This window comes from Cheilinus undulatus, linkage group 22 (assembly GCF_018320785.1).
Source record: "Cheilinus undulatus linkage group 22, ASM1832078v1, whole genome shotgun sequence".
In the NCBI taxonomy this organism is placed as follows: Eukaryota; Metazoa; Chordata; class Actinopteri; order Labriformes; family Labridae; genus Cheilinus; species Cheilinus undulatus.
In genome coordinates, this window is record NC_054886.1 from 13,654,089 (window position 1) to 13,679,084 (window position 24,996).

At 42.6% G+C, this 24,996-nt stretch overlaps 1 protein-coding gene across 6 annotated transcripts in view; it reads left to right on the forward strand.

The window, feature by feature from the left end:
- Window positions 1-3,138: 3,138 nt before the first annotated feature.
- The window catches only part of pcdh7b (protocadherin 7b), a 161,194-nt gene continuing 139,336 nt past the window's right edge, over window positions 3,139-24,996 (forward strand). For all 6 annotated transcript variants that reach the window (XM_041779146.1, XM_041779147.1, XM_041779148.1 and 3 more), the window contains exon 1: window positions 3,139-7,073. In XM_041779146.1, the coding sequence (XP_041635080.1) occupies window positions 4,002-7,073 (3,072 nt within the window). In that variant the 5' untranslated portion in view covers window positions 3,139-4,001. The remainder of the gene's footprint in view (window positions 7,074-24,996) is intronic.

Sequence of the window (24,996 nt, forward strand, 5' to 3'; positions counted from 1 at the left end):
TAATTGGGATTACCTACAGAAGTCCTGAAATTAATCAGGATTAAAAAATGTTATCTTTAGACTGACATGATCATATCATATCATATTGTTTCATCTCTTTTGTAATGTATCATATCATAACATATTTTGTATTGTCTCTATCATATCATATCATATCATACCATAACATATTATATTGTATCGTCTTTTTTGTATCATATCATTACATGTATTGTGTCTATTAGTGTTTTATATCCTATTATATTGTGAAGGTCATATTATATCTTAAAATATATTGTATCGACTCTAGTGTATGGTATGATTTGTATCATATAATATTTTTTTGTATTGTACTGTATTGTATCAATACACATATTATTGTATCATCTCTGTCATATCCTATCATGAACTTAGCACAAAAAGTAAGGAAATTTGTATTTGGTAGATTATTTCCTTGTTATAACAATGCTTCTTGGCAATAAATCTTATACAGTTGGAAAGCCTGGTTTTAAATGGTGCCACATTTGTAAGGAACACGCATTTGTGGGATGAGCAGCAGAGCTGAGTATGTGGGTTGCACCCATGAAAAATTTGCCAAATCTTCTCTCCCAATGAAGCTTGTTTTGCTGTTGCTATTGACTTGTTTTGAGCCACGTTTGACTCATCTGGATAGGGCCAGTACGATAGGACAACTTCAAGCTGGTGTTCTGCAAAACCAAGTTGCGGCATTGTTTGGAGTGAGCCCTATTACCATCTCCAAACTGAAGGTTATCTTTTCTTACCCTATTGTATCATCTCACACTGTATCATATCTTACTGTATCGTATCAAATATCAAACATCAACATAGCAAATCTTATTGGATGATATTGTAGTGTATTTAGTCATATCACATTCATTTTATTGTTGCGTACCATGTCTTCTCTATCTTATTATATTATATGGTACAATAGTGTTACATCATATAAAGTTAAAAATTTTTTTTTTATCTTTTCTCATCATATTGTATGAAATCTATTCTGTTGCACTGTATTGTACTGTATCAACTCATATCTTACAATACCTTATCGAATCAAATTGTATTGTATTATATTGTACAGTATTTTATTGTATCAAATCTATCACATCATATCAGAGTGAGACCATCAGCTTTCAAATCTGCTAATAACCACACCAAAGATTTCAGGATGTGCAGGAAGTCTGCTGCAAGCTTTTCATTAAAATTTTGCACATTTTAATTAAAATCATGACACCACACTGACTCGATACTTTATTAAAAGGTCTTTTGATTAGAATGAGTGTATGTAGGCTTATATCTATTAGGCGTACTTTATATTATTGAAAGAAAAATGTTCAGCATGTACCAGAAAAGAGGCGTTTATCAATTAGAATAATAAAGTGGGCATATTGTTGATAGCAATGCATCACTTTATGTTTCAGTGGTCCCGGAGGAGACTTATTATTATTATTAAATGAAATGTATGTATTGATTCTAGAAACAGAAAAATGCAACAGTCATGTAACACTAGGGAGCTGGAGACCAATTTCCAAATGGGGACACACATATATGTCTTATTATTGCCTTATGTATTAGCATACTTATTTCTCTACTTTTACCCCTTTTTCAGACATGTTTTCTTCTTTTTGATCAATATTATGTTATGGTATGATTCCTGAGGTTCAACATTAGCCCTTTTAATGAGCTTCCAATGAAAGAGATCACACGTGTGTACCTTATCTAGAAATACCCCTGATATTATTTAATTTTACAGTAAATTTACATTTGTTGTATTTGGTATTTCAAAGACATGTGACAAATAAAGATGCAACATTTTTGACAACCCATTAGTGCACGTGCATCATGTCTGCATGTCCCCTCTGTCTGCTAAACTCCCATTTCAGTCCTTTTGAGAGGGTTTGAGTTGAATTTGACGATAGAGGGCGCTAGTAAGCAAGGATAAAGCCACTGCTGGAATTCAGACAGCCGTCTGAGAGAGCTGCAGCTGCTGAGACTGGCTGCTCCTCTTCCTCTCTCTCTCTCCAACTCTGTCCCTCACTCCTTCACTCACTCATTACACTCGTTCACTGTGTAATGTCGGACGCAGCGCCGCACTGTCCCCTTTATTCAAACTGGGGCGCGTGCGTGTTCGCGTGTTGAATTGGGGTGTCCGTACGCACGCGCATCAAAAGCACAAACACTTGAGTTTCTTGTTTTTTTTCTCTCAGATGCGCACACTTGGGATGTGAACACACGCAAAAACAGCATCCAAAAGGTGCAGATTTTGCATTTCATGTGCGCCCTTTGGAGGAATTACGCACGACTTTTGCCTGAACGACCGCCAGCATCACATGATTGTTTGCTGAGCAGTTTTCCCCATGGCAAGTACTTATTAGTTGACACTCTAATCTTGCACAGAAAGGGAGTTGGGCTTGCGCATTGGTCGAATAAGACAGTCTTTTTAGTTTCTGCCATCATCATACCCACGGTGTCAGATTCCTGTATGCTGAGTGGACTGATCAGCTCTTACACAGGCAGACAGACACACGGAAGACACAGAGAGCGCTGCAGCCACCGGCGACCACACGCATTCATATTAGTAACCACAGGGAAACCACAGCACTGCGCACACAGCCAGCACCCTCCTGACTCGTCTGTCCTGCACTGCCGGGCTGAGATTTGCAACTAATTCATGTATTAAATATCATGTGTGCACAAAAGTTGTGCGTTTTCTTGTCACAAAGGGGATCTCCTGCGGCTATGCCATCATCCCTGCGCCGCGCTGCAATCTAATACCGTCATTTGGGGATGTATACAAAAATGTAAATACGTTTCTAGTGGCTTATATTACCAAAGAGAGGGACATAAGTCTCAAATAAGGCGCGCGCATTTGCCCTGGAAGAGTAAAAACGCACCCAAGGAAGACACTGATAAAAATGACAAGATTTTAAAGCTCTGTCCCATCTTTTTTTGTCAAATATTGACGCTGCTCCTGGTGTCTGAACCCCCGACGCTCAAGCCCAAGTCCGACCCTGTTTACGTGCGCTGCCGGAGGTGGAGGGGGGAGCAAACCGGAGGGGGTGGAGAGGGAGAGAAAGAGAGAGGGAGAGAGAGGCAGACTGCAATATCATTTGTGAATCCCTCTCACAGTGCTGCAGATAGGGGCTGCCAACACATGCGGCGCGTCTGCAGGTGAGGGAGCAGGCTCGAATGTGCTGGACACACACAGGAAATTCAACCCAAGAAGCAACCAGGATTAACATTTTTTTTTTATTATTTTTCTCGCTTGCGTTTTGTCCTTTTGCAACCTAGAATTCTCTGATTACGGTGGAGTTGTCGCGCCAAAAGAGAGAGAGAGAACTAAGCTGTACGCCTGCTGACTTGGAGAAGAGAGCAGAGTAGGCAACCGGACAGGTAATTTGCCTCATATTCACATCCACGAGATCGGAGAGTTGTCAGGCTCCGCGCAGCCAACACTCGCCGTGTGATGAGTTTGGAAACTGCGCGGACATTTAAATAATCCTCTGTGGACATATCATCGGTAAGAGGGATATTGCAGCCTCACCCCTTGGAGGAAATTCTACCCATAAACTGTGAGTAAAACCCCGGGATATGGACTGAATTCACTTTCTGGTGATTTGATGCTCGGACTGTAACATTTTGGCTTTTGCGCGCATGAAATTCAAATCTTGGTGGCACCGCCCGGAGCGCAGGGAGCCTCTCTGGTGTGTTTCATGATATCATTGCGGCTTTTTTATAGCCAAATCAAGGAAAAAGAGCAACTGACATCCAGTGTCTGAAGGAGGGAGGCAGAAAGAAGACGATAGTCCGTGCACTTGCTGCTTCTCACTGCAGCAGGAGCGATGTAGGAAGTCGTCCGGAGGATGAAGTCTGACACATCCCGCCACAGAGGGCTTTGCTCTTAATGAAAACGATATTACCTCTTCAAATCCGGACTCTGCTGTAGTGATTATTTTTCTAATTTTTTTAAATTCAAAGTGGACATTTTTTTTTCAAGGAGAACAATGAGGACTACTGGTGCAGTGGACTATTTGTACTATTGCATGCTCATCCTGCAGTTTGTGCATCAGCCCGCTGCAAAGCAGGTGCTCCGGTACCGTTTGGCTGAGGAGGGACCCGCCGATGTCAGAGTGGGGAACGTAGCCGGCGACTTGGGCATCGTTGCCGGTTCTGGTGAGGTGACATTCACGCTAGAATCAGGCTCTGATTTTTTCAAAATAGACAACATAACAGGAGAGCTCACCACCAATGAGAGGCGCATAGACCGTGAAAAACTACAGCAGTGCCAAATGATATTTGATGAAAATGAATGCTTTATAGATTTTGAAGTGTCAGTGATTGGACCGGCTCAGAGCTGGGTCGACCTCTTTGAGGGAAAAGTCATCATATTAGATATAAATGACAACACTCCATCTTTTCCCTCCCCTGTCCTGACACTGTCTGTGGAGGAAAACAGACCCATTGGAACCCTTTATCTGCTTCCCACAGCCACAGACAGAGATTTTGGAAGAAATGGAATAGAGAGATATGAGCTTATCCAGGACAATGGGGACAACTCGAGGCGCCTGGGCTCTTCCGGGGATTCATTCTCCGGGAAGAGGAGATTTGAAGAAGGTGCAAGCAGGAGCAGTGTCTTTGAGCTGCAAGTTGCTGACACTACTGATGGAGAGAAGCAGCCTCAGCTCATCATTAAAGGGGCCCTTGATAGGGAGCAAAGAGACTCCTATGAGCTTACACTGCGCGTAAGGGACGGAGGTGATCCTCCACGCTCTTCCCAGGCCATTCTGAGGGTAATGATCACTGATGTGAATGACAACAGCCCTCGGTTTGAGAAGAGTGTGTATGAGGCTGACCTACCAGAAAACAGCTCCCCTGGTGCACCCATACTTCAGCTGAAAGCAGCTGATGCAGACGTGGGGGTGAACGGTCAAATAGAGTATGTGTTCGGGGCAGCCACAGAGTCAGTAAGGCGGCTACTGAGGTTGGATGAGAGCACAGGGTGGCTGAGTGTCTTGCACCGCATTGACCGTGAAGAAGTGAGCCAACTGAGGTTCACAGTAATGGCCCGTGACCGAGGCCAGCCACCGAAAATGGACAAGGCCACTGTGGTGTTGAACATCAAGGATGAGAACGACAACGTCCCAGCTATAGAGATACGGAAAATTGGACGCATTTTCTTAAAAGACGGGGTGGCAAATGTGGCAGAGGATGTGGTAGTGGACACACCCATCGCCTTGGTACAGGTGTCAGACCGAGACCAGGGGGAGAATGGCATCGTCACCTGCACCGTGGTGGGGGATGTCCCCTTTCAGCTCAAACCAGCCAGTGAGATGGAAGGGGAGCAGAATAAAAAGAAATATTTCCTGCACACGTCTGCACCACTGGACTATGAGGTCATACAGGAATACAATGTAGTCATTGTGGCTGTGGACTCAGGAAGCCCCAGCCTGGCAAGTAATAACTCTCTTATTGTGAAGGTGGGAGACACTAATGACAACCCTCCTGTCTTCAGCCAGAATGTGGTCGAGGTGTCGTTCCCTGAAAACAATCCCCCTGGTGAGAGGGTGACTACAGTAGCAGCCATAGATGCAGATAGTGGCAAGAATGCTGAAATAGCCTATTACCTTGACTCATCAGTAAACGGGCTTTTCTCTATTGATGCCGACAGCGGTGACATCCGGGTAAACACCATCCTGGATAGAGAGCAAACCGAGCGCTACGAATTCAAAGTGATAGCCAAAGATAAGGGCATAAACACCCTTCAGGGCTCTGCAACAGTGAGCATCCTTGTGGCCGATAAGAACGACAACGCACCCAAGTTCATGCAGGACGTGTTCACCTTCTATGTCAAAGAAAACCTTGAGCCAAACAGCCCAGTTGGCATGGTTACAGTGATTGATGCAGACAAAGGCCAAAATGCTGAGATGAGTCTTTTCATTGAGGAGGAGGAGGACTTTTCAATTGAGAATGACACCGGGACTATTTTTTCCACTCTGTCCTTTGACCGAGAGACGAGAACTACTTACACTTTCTGTGTCAAGGCCGTGGATGGTGGTGATCCTCCAAAATCCGCCACCGCCACAGTTTCCCTTTTTGTCATGGATGAAAATGACAATGCACCAACTGTCACTTTCCCATTCAACAGCTCCTACACCCTCCTCCCTCCCTCAAGTAACATCAGAACTGTAGTCAGGACTGTCAGCGCCACTGATTCTGACACTGGCCCCAACGCAGACCTGAGCTACAGCATCATTGGGGGCAACCCTTTCAAGCTGTTTGAGATTGACGGGGGCACTGGGGTCATCTCACTTGTGGGGAAGCTGGAGCAGAAGCACTTTGGCCTCCATAGGCTAGTAGTCCAAGTCAACGACAGTGGCCAGCCTTCGCAGAGCACCACCACGTTAGTCCACGTGTACGTCAATGAAACCCTTTCCAATTCCACAGTTGTGGAGGCCCTAGTGACTCGGAGCATGATCACATCCCTGAACACGAACATTGCTGGTGACCCCAACTATGATCTCAGCAAGCAGCGCTTAAGCATCGTCATCGGGGTTGTTTCAGGCATAATGACTGTCATCCTCATTATCCTTGTTGTCGTCATGGCCCGTTACTGCCGTCCCAAGAATAAGAATGGGTATGAGGCCGGCAAGAAGGACCATGAAGACTTCTTTACACCCCAGCAGCATGATAAGTCAAAAAAGCCCAAAAAAGATAAGAAGAAACAGAAATCCAAACAGCCTCTCTACAGCAGTATCGTCACTGTCGAAGCCTCCAAACCCAACGGGCAGCGCTACGACGGCGTCAATGAGAAGCTGTCGGACAGTCCTGGCATGGGTCGCTATCGTTCGGTCAACGGAGGCCCGGGGAGCCCGGATCTGGCCCGGCACTACAAGTCCAGTTCTCCACTTCCTACTGTCCAGCTTCACCCACAGTCGCCAACGGCTGGTAAAAAGCACCAGGCAGTTCAGGACCTGCCCCCTGCCAATACCTTTGTTGGCACCGGAGATAACATTTCCCTTGGATCTGACCACTGCTCTGAATACAGCAGTCAAACGATCAACAAGTACAACAAACAGGTAAGAAGACTCATCTCCATGTTTTTGTCTCCCCCCTCCCCCTTTCCACAACTCTTAAATGTCTTCTGTTTCTTCCTCTTAGTGTTCTCTCCACCATAATGCTTTCTGACAGGGCTAGTCTCAGTAGTCTTGTTGCCTTTATGGTGCTAATGTGTGTCAAGTTAGCGGTATTGATCTGTTTTGGTTTGGAGTGCCATTCACATGTAATATTGAAAGGGAAGAGAAAGGTTTAGATCGTCTTATGAGTGGGTGGGTGGGGGGTGGGGGGGTTGTTCCCGCTCGACCAAACAACTTTTCATCCCGGCATGTATTAAGGCTGCTTTTTTCGTCAAGCATGTCAAACTTAGTAACCTTGGCGAATATGTGTTGAAGTGCTGTAGACAGCTCACATAAGGGTTTGGTTTACAGTTATTTTATCCCTGAGGGGAGTAAGGCAGGGGTACACTTCCCCCCTTTAGCCACGTCAAGCCCTACCATACCCTTTTTGTCTGACAAGGCCGCCTTGTCTTCATGTGAAAGGATAAAAAACACAAAAGTTAGCACAAACATGGCATTGTTAAGCTTGTGAGTCAGTTTTACAGTCTGGGTTTAAGTAGAAACATCTGGCCAGGAGGGTCATATTAACATTCTTTTGCACTTCATTCCATCAATTCACCGACCTAGCAGTGAAATAAGACATCACCTCTCCCTCATTTATTATCATCTACCTGCTCTTTTTCTTCTCATTCAACTTCCAGCTATGCTTTTAGATTTTCTTGAATTGAAAACAGTGTAGGTGACATGATGTGATTTTTCCAGGAAATGTGCGCTTTATCAGTTTGGGCCTGTTTTTAAGCTAATGCATAATGAAGTTGGCTGATTTCCAGGAAAAGGAACACTATTGTTTTATGTGTTTTCTATGGTAGTCTAATGAATTATTGATCTTTCTTTTACTTGGTGTCAGCTTTACTCCTGAAGAATTCTAGGGTGCTGTTTTCTCTCAGAGCAGAGCTGAAGTGTCTCTTCTTTTTTTATTTTTTATTTTTGTTCCATCTTTTGTCTTTTTTGTATTCTACACCAGGTGTCGCCTCCTTTTGCCCCTGTGCTGTGTACCTCATCCCTTCACTCCTAAACCTACCCCTTCTGCCTCCTTTTTCTTTCCTCTCTCTCCAGCCTCCGCCACATCATACCCCTCACAATGCTGTTCTCTCTCTGCTCGCCTTGCCTTTTCTTTTCCCGCAGTGGTTTCTTTTTAAATCTCCACTCTCATCTCTCTATGTCCCTCTCCCCTCCCTTCTTCGCTCAAATCATTTCAGCCCCCCTTTTTACTTCTATCCTGGCTCTGTCTCTAACAGCTTCTAATATGGTGTATTCACTGAGCTGCTTCCCGGAGTGTGAGGAGTGCTGTTGCTTTCGGATGTCTCCTGCATAATTAAAAGGGCACTCTATTTGCTGCTGCGGCAGCAGCATGTATTGTGTGTCACTACGCTCCACTTATATAATTATTTATTTACTCTGCATTAATGCTGCGGTAACTTTTATGCTTTTGTGAGAGCACACGAACAAAACTATAGTGCACAAAGAGTGTTTCCTTGTGATTCTGCAGGCACTTAAACTGTAATAGAATAGTAAAGAAAGTGTCGAGTGGTCCACTGGGCAATATCAGCTGTGTTTATTGTGCATTTTCGCCTGTTTTATATTAAATAAACAATGTCTAACAGGCATTAAAATTGCCTTTTGTATCCCATGGGCTAAGTAAATGCTCACTCTTCATAAATTATGTTGCGGCGTAATTTAATGGCTGCACAAGAGTGCTAATTGAAGAGAAGGTGTGCGCTCATGTGCTCCAATTATGGCGTTAAACGGCCACCTCTATATTAGATTAAGTAGTGAAGCGGTCACGCTGCGTCTAAAAATATTCTGTTTTTGGCACAAGTGCCACTAGAGCGAAAGATGTAATAAAACACTCAAAGATACTTGTGTGCCTCGGGATAATACACGCAACTTTTAGAGTGGACTACATGGCAACAGTGCTTTATTATAGGCTTTATCTAAGGCAGACAGCTGCCTTAACATTTCACCCTTAATCACATATGGTTGCAAGTGTTTAACTGCTTCACATTTATTACAAGTGATGACACATATAACATGCACACCCATGCCCTCCCAAACAAACCCTCCTTCTCTCCTTTTTGGGACGAGATAGAGCAGGCACAAGAAAGACGGCCCTGTTAGTGGCCTAGAGAAAGGCCCCTACTGTTTCACAGGGGACGAGATAGAGGGTAGAGAGAGAGAGGGAGAGGTTGCTGCTGACCGTTGAGTGTAATCTCAGAGGTATCAGGTTCCGTCTCTCCATTTCCTTGCCAAGCTAATCTTACAAAAAGTGCACGGGCAACCTACACAGGCAGGTAACCAGGCAACTGAGGGAGTTTATCGGCAAGGCGAGGCTTTCTTTTTGGCCCGTCGGACATTTAAACAGTCATTAAGCTTTGCAGGGAGAAGCCAGGAGGGGAGAATTCATCTCTACCTCTAATTCTATTGATTATTTTTGCTATATGTGTGGCTGTACTCAGAAGAAACTTGTGCCCAATCCTTATATCTGAAAGCTGATGAGTAGTGTGTGCACTTAACAGAACACTTAACTTTATTACCTCTGGCAGCAGCTTCTGTTCGAGGCCAGTGCCAGAAAATAACCAACCGTAATGTAGCGAGGAATGAAATCACTTAGCCGTCGAATTAGCACAAGCCATCAGCTTTTGTTTTATCATTGCACTTCAAAGCAGCACTCTTGCCCAGGTGGATCACTTTTAATCAGAGGTGAGCCACAGCAGCTTGTATGCAATGCTCGGCTAGTGTAGCCCCTCAGGGCAAGGGGGGTGAAAAAATAAAAGAGTCCAGGAATTTATCCTCCTGCCTCGGGGCTGATGCAGCTAGTATAACTGGACATTGCCCTTAACTCAGCCATGAGGGTTCACCTCCCACACTCTGGCCAGCTGTTCCTCCTCATAGCTAGTGCCTCTCCAAGATTTGCATAGGGCAGATCCCCTCCCTGAAGCGCTTGCATAGGACAAACAATATCATGCAAATGGAGGTCACATGAATGGTGTTTGTGGCCAAAACATAGGATGTGATTGCCCTTCAGGCTCTAAGCAGAACAGGAAACCAATATGGAAATGCAGCACTTTGCCTTTAGCCTCATTTGTTTAGAACAGCAACAAAATAGCAGCCTAAACACCTACAGCTGACCTAAATGAAACCTTTCCTTTTAGGATTAAGCAATCACGCCACCAATCGTCCGAAGCTTTGTGTGTTTTTTCTGCAGGGAGTCATCAGGGCGCAGAACTCCCCCGATGGCTCTCGCGTGATTTTATCAGTGCAACTGTTGTGGCAGTCGCTCCCTTATTGAGTGCAATGAGGTAATTACTTGATAAGAGGTTCCACAGGAGCTTATACATGTTTGGCCATCCCTTCCTCTCCTCTGATTGCTGATACAGGTGTGGAAAGTTCTCCATTAAAACAAGAAAAAGCGGGCCAAAGGTGACAAAAAGGTGCAGAAAAAGCAATCCGGAAGCCTTCTATTAAAGTAAGAAATGAGATTACGTGCAATGAGCTGGTTTGTTTATTGCCAAATTATTATTAGCGTCCTTGTCCTTTGTGGGGTGCTGCGTACCGCCGACTGTGGCTAATTTTATCAAAATTGTTTTGGATCTATTACGGCTTAATTCAATCTATGGCTGCTCCTCTGTGCTTTTGTTGTTTATGTTCCGAGAGGGAAAATGGAAGGCGTAAAGAGTGCCCGGTAATACTCATGAAATTGCAGCGGGCAGCGTTTTCTGCTATAATTTGGTTTGGTGATTTGAATGCAGTCGCTCTAAGGCAATTACTAATCTGAGGATTAGACTTACCTGATACGCCGGCAGAAATGGGAGGAAGCAGGAGGGGGAGTAAGAGATTTCTATAGCTGCTTGCTACGGTTTCTGCCATGCCACTCTGCATAGGGGAAAACCTTTTATGCATTGTTGTCTTCCTCTTGCTAAAAAGCCCCCCTCCTCCCTGAGATTTGTCAGCATATGATGGGAAGATATTAAGAAAAATGAAGGGGGTCGAAAGGACGAAACAGTCAAGAAATTTAAGCCGCATGCCACCTTGATTGCTCTCCATGCTGCTGATTGTAAGTGGCAGTGTCGGGGATGCCACCCCCTTCTCGCCGCTTCGTCTTTCAATTTGATGTCATCGAAAATGGAATTTCATTTCATACTCGGCAGCGATCGCATTAGATAGGGCTCACCAGGATAAAGCCGATTCATTTTTGCAGATTTGCCTTTCCTGTGGCACTATCAATCACGGCACCCCTCGCCCATATTGCAGACTTGTTTTTCACGCCGATTGTTAGAGGAGAGTTTGTACAGTAAATTGACTTTTACAAGGCTCCCAAGGTCTATGATATGCTGCGCTAGCCTCGATGTTTTCTCACATAGCTGTCCTCTTGTATCGACTGTAGGAGCTCGAGCTGACTAAATGAGAACATCAGTTAGCTCCAGTGCTGTGCAAAGCCCTCAGGAATAGTTCTGTGGATCACAACACAGATCAGAAGTGAGGCGTGCCTGTTTGGGAGACTAACAGGCAGAACAATTGTGTTTTGTTTAGTCTGACACTGCAGCTGATCAACTTGCAACCATGTCTGGCAGTCATTACTCTAAGAGTTGGTTCTTTCTGCAGTTGTTATGCAGAAAAAGTTGGAGGCCCTTAACTGACCTTTCTTCCTGATGTGTTGAGACACTTTGGGGTGGTTTTTTTTGCCTGATTCAATTAGTCACCAATCACTAGTAGTAGACTCATGCAACTTTCCTCAAAGAGCCAGTCGAGGCTGTGCTTTTTGAATATACAAACACCCACTTTTAACACACCAATGGGCAGGGGGGTATCCATGGGGTGGCCTGTGGTGGCCAGGGCTCAACTTAAAATTTGATTGGCTACCCACTGGTTGTACACTATATTGTGACTTAAGTTCTGTTCGAGGCCTTAACACTGTGCCCAAAAAGTATGCAAGTGGAAAACACTGCATCGCATGGTACATATGGTCGCGTCAGTCGACTTCCTTCTCCTTCATGGCCTTCACCTAACGCTCTCTGATTTTATCTCAGCCAATCAGTGGAGATTAGTCGACCTCAAAAAGAGTGACATCACACCATACAACCAATCAGCAGTGCCCCAGAGCATCTCAAACTTCCTGTTTCCTCCAGAACTTGCAAAATGTAGTTTTCACATCTCTTTTGGTCACAAACAAATGGCCGTAAAATCATAACTAACCATGATAAGCTGATGAAACCTACATATTATAAAGGTGAATAGTAGTGCCAAATGCTGTGATAGCTTTTGTTTTAAGCGATTTCTAGCAATTACTGAAATTGTAGCAAGAAAAATGGAGGAACAAATTGTGGACAAATGCCCATTTAGGTTATTAAAATGTTGTCTATATTGAGACATATGGCAAATTGTCTAGCAACCAAACTAAGGGTATTTTCTTGACAAATAGCTCGTTATAATGTAAGATAACAGTACCATGTAGTGTAATAAGACGTGGTTAAGTTTCCAGGGGAAGATTTTACTTATTTATAGAATTTTTCTGGTTATAAACTATAAAATAGATGTGATTTTTTGGTCAGTTTGATAAACTTTTTATAGTTTAATTATACTTATGTGGCTTATATCAGCTTTTATTTTTACTGTGAGCCTTATTTCTGCTTAAATGAATTCCTTTATTTAATATTTGTGTTTTTTTACATTTTCTGGCAGGATTATAAAGACAAGTGTTATAAATAGTGAAATACATGTGATTTTAGTCAGTTTTACAACATTAAAACTGATTTTATTATAATTAAATGACATAAATGAGTTTTTATTTTTATCGTCAGCCTCACTACTGCTATAAAAGCATTTAGTTATTCAATATTTGTGATTATTTTAGGTCACCTGTTTGAATTATAATCTAAAACTGGTGGTACGACCATTACTTATACAAAGCTAGTCATGTTTTGCCTCTAAAAGAGGTCAGAGGCCAGATGCCCTTAAAAAATATTTTATCTCTTGCTGTTACTTCTTTGACTTTAAAAAAGTTCCAACATGTAATCAACTATTTAATGATCATCTAACACTTAATTTTCATTAAAAAAATTATATTCATGGTTTATAATGAGGTAAAAGACCCTTCACAGCTAACCTGAAGTGGCCCCAGTGCCCACCAGTAGCCCCCAGCCCACAGTTCAAGAAGCACTGGTTTAGGTCATTTAGTTTCATTTCCATGTTTGGTATATTTGCCAACTGGAGAAAGTTGTGTGTGTTTCCGTGTGTTTTTGCTTCCTATCTCGGCTTCCTTCCACCGTGAAGGAAACGTCATGATGAATCACTCGCTGTCAGTCCTGCTCACACAGGTCTAAAGTGTCAAGGGAACTGCCGCCAAGGGCCGGAGCCCCTCCCGCTCCCTTAAGCGGGGTTGACGATTTAAACCCCATCCAGCAGCGGGTGGTGGCATTGTCACACACGGCCTTCTCGAAAATGAGAATAAGATCCATGAAAAACCAGACATAATTTAGCCCTTAGTGCCACCTTTTGCTCCGGCAGCCAGCTGTAAAGCCCGGCAGTGTGAAGTGAACTTGTTTATTAAGCCGAGCTGACAGGTGAAGAAAAAGACGTTGTGACTGACACGTCTCCCCGGGCAAACGGAGGTTGGACTCTGTAGGACGGCGTTTCAGGCAGGTGTGTCTTTGTGCGCCTACACAAAGGTGTTGACAGGGGGAAAGTTAACAAGTTCAGCAGTGTAATCGAAGCGTATCTAATAGGTACAACCTTCACCCTGGGTTCAGGTGCACATTGATTTTTTTTTAGGCTCTGACGGACATGCACCTGTTCTCTCTTCCCACCCTTTTTTTGGCTTTGACCTTCCTTTATGTATTAAGAAAGCTCTGAAATATTAAGACGTGCTGAGATCCCTTGGCTGCCTAAGCCACATTAAGACTCATCCTGGATAAATAATGCATTTCAAAGCTTTGTGTTCCTTTTGTCCAAAGGATATGGCTTTTTATTAACAAGCTGCAGTCATACATATTTGCTAAGCAGCAGATCTAATGGACTTGACTTGTGAAGGGAAGGAATAGGACAGCTTGACTGCATCTATTAGCCCTGTTTTGGTGCGGCTCCCACCATGTGGCCCCCAAATGAGATTATATGTGTATGAAACAGGAGGTAGAGCACTCACCGACCATCCATCAAAGCCTGGGGGGACCTGTGTGAAAGTTTGTGCATGTGTACTCAGTGGGTATACACACTGTGTGGATGTGTAAGGGTGTGATAAACTGTGTAGGTGTACAGTACCAATGTGTGTGTGTCCTGTGAGGGCTGCAGACGAGAGCCAATGGGGGGGGGGGGGCTCCACAGTTCAGCCTCTCCATCATCTGGCACGGAAGGCACACGCGCGACGACATGCCTGAGAGGGTTTCAATATCCTGTGTGTGCGTGGTTTGTGTGTGTAGTGTGTTGCTGTGTTTACCCAAGGAATGCAGTTCATTATATTTGTATGTGCGTCTGGTTATTACATACACTCTGCACATGCAGCGGCAGATGGAGCCTGAAGGCTGGGGCGATACTTTTTCTTCAACTGTTACAAACCTGCGACGAGCTCAGGTAGTCTAGGTGCGTGATGCTATACCTTTATTTAGAGTGCCTGTAAGCAAGGCAGTAGACACTACTTAACCTTAACACTAGAAAGGCCAGAATTCCAAACAAACCAGAAAGACTCCTAGGAGGACTGCTGGGAGGTCATGTTGACTGCTAGACCACAAATCTGGTATCTCTGATGACAGATATGTGATCTAGCTGAGACAAATAGATACTCTGCAGTTAAAAAGCAACATACATTTTAATCATTACATTAACAAACCTTAAAATAAATTAGTCTTACTTCCTGGTTTGAATCCCAATCAGACAGGGGCTTTCTGTGTGGAGTCTGGGTACTCTGGGGTTCTCCCACAGACCAAATACATACTTGTTGGGTTAACTGAAGACTAACTTGACTATAGGTGTGAGTCTGAACATGCAAGGTTGTTTTTTCTCTATATGCCAGCCCTGTAATTGACTGGCAACCAATCCAGGGTGGCTCCACAAAAAAAGTCTGTGCACTAAAACTTTGTAAGTAAGTCAAAAGGCATAGCTTTTATGCTCCCCTTATTGTGTTGTGGCCCATTACCACACATACGCACCAGCGAGCAGCGATGCTGAGCCATTATGCAGTTATTTGGGGAAAAAACACCTCTTTCCCTGCAAATTGATGAAAGCCCAGCTTAAACAGAGTAAAGACTAGCGCACTATCTTGGAATGCTGATGGAAGTGTGATGCAGTGTTTATGACACCCGAACTTTACAGTGATCAAGAAACAATTTCACCTCTGTATGACTTTAAAATGAATCATATATAAATAAGGCTGCAAATATTACTTTGATATTCCTATTACTAAGCCATAACCAGGATTTAAATCAGTCTGAGACCAGCTGCTTTTTCTTATCCATGTGTGGCACTGTTATGCTTGACAAGGATGTGGTTGTTTTCTTAGGGTTCCCTTCATTCAGAGAGGAAAGTTTATCATGGTGGCACTTCAGTGAACATATGCCTTTGATTAAGCACACTGTTATCCTGTATATCTGATACAGATTGTCAGATTGTCTTTGTAATGTTAACATTATTCTCCACATGTGCAGATACTACAAGCAAAGGTCACTCAGAGTGCCAAAAAAGCAGATATTTTCATCAAGCAGGTGAGAGACTGCTACGTCAACAAGGCCTAACCTAGCATGGAGCAGGTTATTAGCTAATGTATTAACTCTTACACTGGAAGAGTCCACCTGCCTCCTCGAAGATGAAGGTCACAGGGGCAGCTGGAGTTACAAGCAGCCTTGCACAGCAGCTGGTATCACCTGAACTGAAATATAAGGAGCTGCACATTCTCAGTTTGTGCCTGTTCTTGAGCAGATAGGGTTCCATTAATACAAGTTGGATCCTGGATTTAGTTTGTGTTAGTCATGAGGTTGATGACTGCATAGAGTATTTGAGTATCTGCTTCTTAGCATTAATTAAATATTGAGAGAAATAGTTGACCTATTCTACCATTAATTTTATTGTCTAAATATTGGGTCTTGAATGATGGCTTAATCATTTAATCCCTTGTTCATCAGCTGATCCTAGTTTGCTTGGGAGTAGAGTCAGCTTTAATTCAGCCTGAAATTATTCAGGCCAATCACTACGGTTCATCTAATTTTAGGTGGAGGAAGTATGTTGTAAGTACCTTTGCAAAATGGCTTCCATTTTCATACTTTATAGTACAGTATTCAAATACAGACATTTTTGAAATTACAGCTGGTGCTAATACAGTCGACTAATTTTAGCATCTCTCCACAGGCAGCACATTTTTAAGGCCATTTTTCTTCCATTGTATATTGGGAATTTGGTCAAGAGTTTAATGGCTTCCAATAATTTGGACTTTGAAGCTATCAGCTATTGAAGCTAAGACATGAACTGGGCACTACACATATTTGCAAAGTGTTAGTATTGGCTTTGAAATATCAAGTATCTGTATGTGAAGAAAAATGAGAACTGTACAATTAGCAATGCACCTCATTACAGGAATATCAGTTGGTAAGAAAAGTTAAGTTTATATTATGAGTTATGAGAACTTTTATCTATATGGAGATTCAAAGACATTGTAAATTAGTTTTAGAGAAAAGAGCTTGGCAATGGAAGAACGAAGGCAGGAAGTAGTGAGGCAGTAGGTCAGTGAAGTAGGAGGGGGCCTGGTGATGAAGGGCTTTGTGTATAAGGGGAAGAATTTTGAAATGGATGCAGTCTATGATGGGGAGCCAGAGTAGATTTTGAAGGACAGGGGTGATGGGGTCATTGGAGTGGGTGTGGGTGAGGAGGCGTTCAGCAGAGTTCAGAATATATTGATTGAATGTAGAATGTATGAATGCATCCTAGAAGGCGAGACATTTAGTTTTTGGAGTTTCTTCCTTCTTTATCCTCATTCCTTAAAGTCTGTTTTAGCTCTAAACTACGTCCGGTTTCATTTTTAGCTCTTAAGAGGGATGTGTTTATTCTGCAAGCACTTTATTAGGTTGTGTGGGTGAACCACTTTAAAGATGTGTTACTTTATTTGAATTTTATTCTGAAAGTACACGCTCCATAAAAAAGGGGGGTATATTTTGTGAACTAGAAAGTGCACTGTCTGTGAGTCAGCTATTGCAGTGCTATTTGTATCTCTCCAAAGGCATGTATACAAAGCTTAAATTTTACAGTTACTGTTTAAACACAATTTACATGTCATTTCAAATAGTTCCTTTGTTTTACATACTAAATGTGCTAAATGTTTCTAAAGCAGACTATCACTATAAGAGTAACAGCTAAATTCTTGGACCGGTATTCTAGAACTTAAGGCCTTTGTCACTGAGTTTGCTATTTTTGGAGAAAAAAATAATGATGAAGTCATGTCATGAATGCTGTTATACCGCATATTGAAACCTCATTTGAGTGCATCATCACATTCCTAATAAATCTAAAAGTTGTTCGCCTCTATTGACAAGATTAATCAATCAGTACCTAGAGGAATGAGTTTGAAACTGGCCGAATGATGAGCAGTGGTAGATTTCACTTCTTTAAAGAACTAAAAAACATGACTTTAAGATTTAAAAGTGGAGATGAAAACTGCCAGTCTAAAAGGTTTTGTTCCACTGCAACAGATCCCTATATGATTGTGTCTGGATAAACCATAGGCCTATGCAGTCTGATCCTCATATGCTGCATAGTCCCACAGGCCAGGCATGTTGCCAGCTGTAAAATAAAGTGAAGATGACTGTAATGCCGGCTTTAGTCGGACAAATTCTGCCATGGATTGAAGAGCTCCAGACATTTAATATGGTTTCAGGTATTGATTTGTGGCACCTTGCCCTATAGGCTGTTTATTATCTAGCTTTGGTTTCACCTTTTACTTCTTTTCTTTGCAGTATCTCAGGAAATAGAGTCTTCCTCACTCTGCTTTCCAAGCAACAGTGTTCTTGGTAACTACAACAAATATTCCATCAAACTGGCCACTGGCGAAGAACACCCATTTTAGCTTGTGAATGAGAGGCTGAACTCAGGTGTCTGAATAATAGCCGGTTCTGTGCTGGAGCCTTTTTTGCCGAGTTTGGTGCCATTATTGAGGGAGAGGAACACGGGGGATGTAATCAAGACTGAAAGACTGGTCTTTGACATGGTTCATTTGCCCCAAGTTGGTCCAATGCAACACTTGGGACACAATAGCCAATTGTAAATTACAGAGTGGATTCAGTGGCGTGAAGTGCCTTGAGGGGGAGCTAACCCACAGAGGCGAGGAGAATAGGGAATGTTGTTACATTGGTTGCTTTTTTCCTAAGTTGATGAGGTCTGGGATTGGGGGAAAGGCAAGGGTATCAATCAATTTGACATTTCTGGAGGCGATAAAATGATTAGAATAATGGTAAACAAAGGCGCTTAAATATGAGCAGGTTTTTCATCTTTTACCTCAGCTTTATTTCAAACCCCAGCCCCAGTTTAATAAGCTTCACTTAACGTCAGACACGTCACATTTAATCCATCTGTAATGATATATTAATAACAGACTTCAGCAGAGGGAGGCAAACTGCTGGGAACATAAGTGCACAAAGGAATCACAGCTACATGAACTGGGAGCTCATACAACTTTGACAATGAGCTAAGGGCTCACATGGATGACATTTTCGAGTGGGTCGAGGTGATCCCCGACCAGACTTAGTGGGGAAGACTTTCTGTTTAATCACCATCTGAATTCTGCTGGTGCTGTGGCAAACGTTTGCAGATTACCGTCCCCCCGTGACGCCCAATTGCGGGGCGATCGTTTGATGTCAAATGTGCTTAACATACAAAATCATTCTTGCTTCCCTTTTCCCTTTCCAAAGCACATTTGAACGATTTACGTAAGGGTCCTTTGAATCTCTTTGAATAAGCTTTTCTTTGCCGAGGCAGCCCTCTCCTCTCAGTGAATTGGGGACTTGACATGACAATCGAAGACCTTGTAATTTATGTTTAAAATGCCAGCGCTATCTGTGCCAATGTGATGCTGTTTGAACAAGCCGAGGGTCCTCCGTCGCTGTTCAAACCGTATGCCTGTGTTTGCTCAGGAATCCTTGGTGGACTATCCATTGTTACTATGGCAATATAGTACCCCCACTTGCTGCAACTTCCCATGGCCACATGCCTGGAGTTTTTTAAAAGGTTCTCACTGGTCTCTCATCTTACTTGTACCCAGTAATTCAGACAAATCACTGCCAAAAGTTGAGCTCAGGGGCAATGTGCCCCCTCAGCAAAAAAGTCACGGTATTCTAGCAGCGTTGGCCTGAAGTTGGACGAGGCGTGGGAACGTCATGTTCCACTAAACTCTTTTGATAAAGCCACCTGGGCAAGCCGGGAGTATTTCAAAGATGAAGGTCCCTGAACACCAAATTGGCAGCAGTTGCCTCGGCACAATGGGCTCATCTCTTCCCTGTGTCACATCTCCCTAGGGATCAGTAATTTACAGCCCATCCCACTTTGAGTTCTTGATTCACGAGATCAAATTAGACAGTGAGGGAACATCAGTGGCTGCTGAATACTTTGCTCTTTAACTCAAGGCTAGGGTTCCCGTCGACTTCCTCATTGCAGCATTGTGAAACCGGTCTAAAGAGATTTGAAATACAATACTTGTGCCGCATTTCTTGAACAGGGAGAGAAGAATGGGCTTGATGTGGCTAAACAAAAGCTTTTAATAAGATCTGAGTCACTCATTCAGCCCTTTTGAGGAAAGGCACGCCATGCAAGGTCAAGCCTATTATTGACGTGATGTGCCTAGTGCTTTCAAACATTCCAGAGTATCAAATAGCCATGAATCTTAAAGACGGATGAAACAAGTCCTCTATATTTCATCCCATATCTGAGGAGCATGAAGGCTGAATAGCAATGAATTCATTCAGACAGATTAAAGGGAACTGGTGTCAAGGATCAAACAGGAGGAATGTTAAATAAATACTGTATGTATTCCTATGCATACGGAATAAATCAAAGTCTAGATTTGCCAGCAGTGTAATGTAAAGAAGCCCTGTCGCAGTCTTAGGAATCCGAGCAACTCATCAGCTTAAATCCAAGAGCTTGAATGACAGGAATGAACTCGGAGAAGTACGAGTTTGTGTGTTTGTGTGTGTGCAAATCAAACTGGAGTGCGACTCCTCACTATAATGACTCTTGGCATGCATGTAGCCTAATGAAGTGCGACTCCCGTCTACGTGTCTGATTGTAACTTGTTGCAGAATTGCCCTGGAGACAGCCTGCGGGTGTTTTTAACATGTTTGCTCCCTGCGTTTACACACCTCTGAGGATAAACACTCACCTTTTTTAACCCTTGCATTGTCGCCGCCGCCTCAGACAAGCAAGAACAGGTAGTGTCACTCTCAGGGGTATCAATCTTTCAAATGCAAATTTAAGTCGAACATGAAATATTCAGCTTTCTTATTTGACTTCATAGAGCATCAGTGGAATATTTGACTGCAGGGACAGGCTGCCTTTAGGAGCACACCGTGGCTCCTGTTTGATTACAAGCCTCGGCGTCTCTGCAGACTCGGTGTCAAGGCTCATAATGAACACTGTGGGCAGCAGCAGCAGACGGGTGTGTGTTTCTGTGTGAGGTGTCTGTGCATGAGTGTGATGTGTTCCCAAGGTGTCAGCAGCAACCAGCACTCGCTCCTGACTATGTTTCACCTGCTCGCCTGCAGTGACCTGCTCTGTTTCACAGCTTAGCATGTAGCTCACCATGTCTGAGACAGTGTGTAAGGCTTTGCCAGTTTTTTAACAGCAAAAGGTGTAAAAAGGTCGAGACTGAGTCAGAGTCGAAGGAGGTATAAAAAGGATCCCTCCCCTGTTGGACTGGCAAGGCGTTTGTGCACAATCCCAACATCCTCTTTATGGGCACTGCTTGAGCCATCACTGTTTATCAGGGGCAGCACCAAGAGCAGCACACATCCTTAGCCTAAAACAACAGATTCCGAGGGGGCGTAATCAAGTCTTCATAAGGCACTTTATTTGTAAAAACAATCATCATCATTCTGAAACCATATAATAACATACTGAAGATCCATAATTTTCACTTATTTACTTACATTGTTTGGATAGGAACTAGTGTACCAGTGAAACCAGGGGTACAGATGTATTTCTTAGGCAAACACTGCACTATTTGAGACAATTTAAGTTACATGTTTTACTTAAGTAGGTAATTAGCTTGATTTTGTCTTAATTGTACAAACTGAAGCTTCAGTGCTGGGTGCTAATTGTTTATCATCAGTTTTTTACAGCCACATCACAAGACAGCAATGTACAGATGATGATGGGTATCTATGTATGTAGGCATTTGATTGGTTACCTTGATGATGAGTCCTGCCTGTGATCGGTTGCCTGCAATGGTATTTCCAGTAATTCTTAAATAGTATGGGATGGGATGCTAGGAACATTGACATCATGTTCCAGATCGCATACTTCTGCACTATATGCTAAGTATTTTGAATACATAAGTACATTTAGGTTCACACTGAGAGCATTATTATTCAAATGCAGTCTACAGGTACACTTAAAACCGTCGTTGAATTTTGAGTGTGGAATCATGGATATTTGCACCTTCAGTGGACGCCAGATTCATGACATAGCAGGTACTCTACTAGTGTGCTAGCTAAAGTTAGCATGAGATAACTAGCTAAATGCGATAACTAGCTAATGTGTTTATAGCAACAACAGGACATTTCAAGAAAGAAAAATACATTTAAGGCAAAATAATGCAATTTCCGCAGTAATGTTGTCAATAATGTCAGTAAAATACAAGTTACATAAATCCAGTAGTGAGTACAAACAGCCATTGAATTTTGATTATAGTTGCCTTGTATCTGTTTACAGTTTGCTGTTAAAAAAGAAACTGTGATTCAGTGCATTTAAATGTACTGTAATACAGTATACTGACAGAAGTACACAATTTAGGACAAGCTATGAGACGTACGTAGCATGCAAACTAACTGTGGCTAACACTAACAACTCTGTCACAAACATATCACTTACTTGAAACTAATGCCCCCATTTCATTGGCAGATGATGATGCTGATTCACTCTGTGAATGTCATCCGATGTTCTGAGGTCTTCATTTGGAGAACAGTTTTAATTATAGTTGGCTACATAGCTCTGTTGTTCACTCACAGGGGTGAGATGATTGAATGAAACTTTTCAACTGTGCCCGCCAATGTTATAATATAGTTTGGGATTTTTCATTAATTTTTTTTTTTTTTTTTTTTTTTTTTTTTAGTTTTTACTTACTTTACTTTTTAGAATTACTTTAGTTTTAGTTGTTTTTACTGCCAGTATTTATTTATGTTTTTTTTTTTTTTTTTTTTTGCTGCAATAATGCTTTGTTTAAGTTTAGGTTTTATTAGTTTTAGTTTGAAATTTTTTTCAGCAATATAGGATTCCTGCCAGATGCAAAACCCAAAAAGGCTCTTCACCTTTTCATTTTTTAAAATGCAGTTTTGAGTTTAACTTATTTAGTTAGTTTTAGTTAACTATAATAACGTTAGTACCTGCATACTTTTTCAGCGGCTCTGGTTCTGGAAGTAAAATTTACCATTCAAATCTCCCATAGGTTTGTCATGAAATGCTTAATATAACCAAGGATGCACAATATTATCATACCATGATATTGGTATAGCTATAGATATGGTATATTAGCCTTTAAAGTGAAACATCAGTATCTGCAGTTATGAAAATTTCTGTCTGTATTTACAACTGATATTTTTAATATATCAACCTATATCAGCTGTAAATATCTGTCAGATGAACATACATAAAGCAAGCTAGCTAGTTACTTACATGCTCACAACCATTAAACATTTGAGTTGGCACAAAAACAGCATTGGAAAATTGAGAAACGGGCAAAGGTACAAGATTAAGAAGGAACTACGTATCCCACAATCCATTGCTCTTTTTTTTTTTTACACTTATCTTGACCGTAATGTTTTCATTTGAAAAATTACAGTGTTTTCATGTATAATAGTTTTTTCGTCATCAACAGTCTTCATTCACCTTAGACATTTCCATAGTTACGGGAGACCCCAGCAAGCAGAGACGTTGCTGTGGCACTAAGATTGTGGGTATTGTAGTGTTTTTGGCTGAGATTGGTGTGTAACCTATGTTTTTTTTACATATGTTTGTCTTCTACAGGTGTTTATACCATCACTTCACTCTTAGGTAGCTAGTGTCAAGTCTAACTTAAATACTTCTGACAATATGGCGAATCATGAAATCCGCTATAGTGGAAATTAATGTGGACTTCACCTCCAGAACCACACCTTTCTGCACACTCTGGTAGGCAGGACAGTACTGCACATGGCTTTATTTCACCATTTCTACAATGCCCATTGATTTGCTGGTGTTCAGCCAGGGAAGAGACTGCCGATGGATGGCATGGAGTTTTGTCTGTGGCTTAAGCCCTGTGAACCACCTCCTGGCTCCGCCAATGCTGTTTATACACGTCATATTTTCATGTGATTTTTTTAACACCCACTGAAATATGCTATGCGGATACTGTGAGCTGTCAAACTGCTGTTGTAGGACAGAAAAAAACAGTCCCTTCCATAGTTATGTTTGTAGCCACTGTGTGATGCATTATGGGGAGGAAATGGACGACACTTGCCTCACGTGTTTACCTCGCGTCGGCACAATGACAGCAACGATCCCGGCTGCTCTTGCTGGAGTCGCTTTTGTGCACTGCGAGCTGATGCACCAAAAGGGAGTGACAGGTTTGAAAAATTGGCAAACAGTGTTTGCTGGAAGGCTTCCTCAGGGCTCGGGTACCTTTGGAATCATGTGTGAATGCAGAGGAGTGTGAATGAAAAATAGCTGTGTGATCCTGCCATGTTGCTTCTGTCAAGATTTTTTTTTTTCCCACTCCCTCCCTCCCTCCTATTCTTGCTGTCATCCTCATCATCTGCCCCTCAAAGCTTGCTTTTCTCTCTCTCTGCTTCTCATCATCTCTGTTTTAACACTCCATTCTCTCACCAACAGACCCTCCTCCTTCCTCCTCTCTTTTTCTCATTCTCACTCTCCCATCCTCCCCCCTCGTCTGTTCTTTCCAGCTTAGCCGATGTGGTTATTTAAGGCTTAGAATCCGTAAAACCCGCCTTAGGTGTGTTTGCTTTTGTTACTTTCCCAAAATGCTGCATTCACTGCCACATTGTTGGCTGTTGATCCACGTTCAGCCCCTGCCCGTCAGAAGAGAGTTTCATGTGGTTTAGGGGGCGATTTAAGCCATAGGTGGGGCCCTGCGATCCCATCAGCAGGTCCTAAGCACTAGAGCCACCACTTAGCGGGGAAGTCAGGAAGACATTCTCGGAATACCTGTCCCTGATTTCCTCTCAGCCCCCGAAGGAAAACCGTTAGGAGCCGGAGCCTGCAGGGCTGTGGGCTTAAGCTCTTTACAGCAAAACATGCACTCATGAAAGCGAAAGAAGGGAAACTGTCACATTTTGTCGCCCTTACTCTAATGCTTTTCTCTCTGTTTTGAACACAATTGACATAAGCTTCTTAACAATACAACAAGCTAGCAACAGAGCGAGTGTAAAAGAAGTTTTTGAAACAATTAGTTATTTTTGTCTCTCGAACATTTTCTTTTTTGTTACTGCAGCAAAAATCAGTCACACAGTGAGATCCCTCCTGCACAACATCTGTCCTACAATGCTCCATCCTTCCTAATTAAACCCTGTTTACCTCAGCATTCTTAAAGCAGACTACCGACTAATTATAAGGCACAATTATAAGCCTCCTCACAGCCCTGTTTGAATCATGC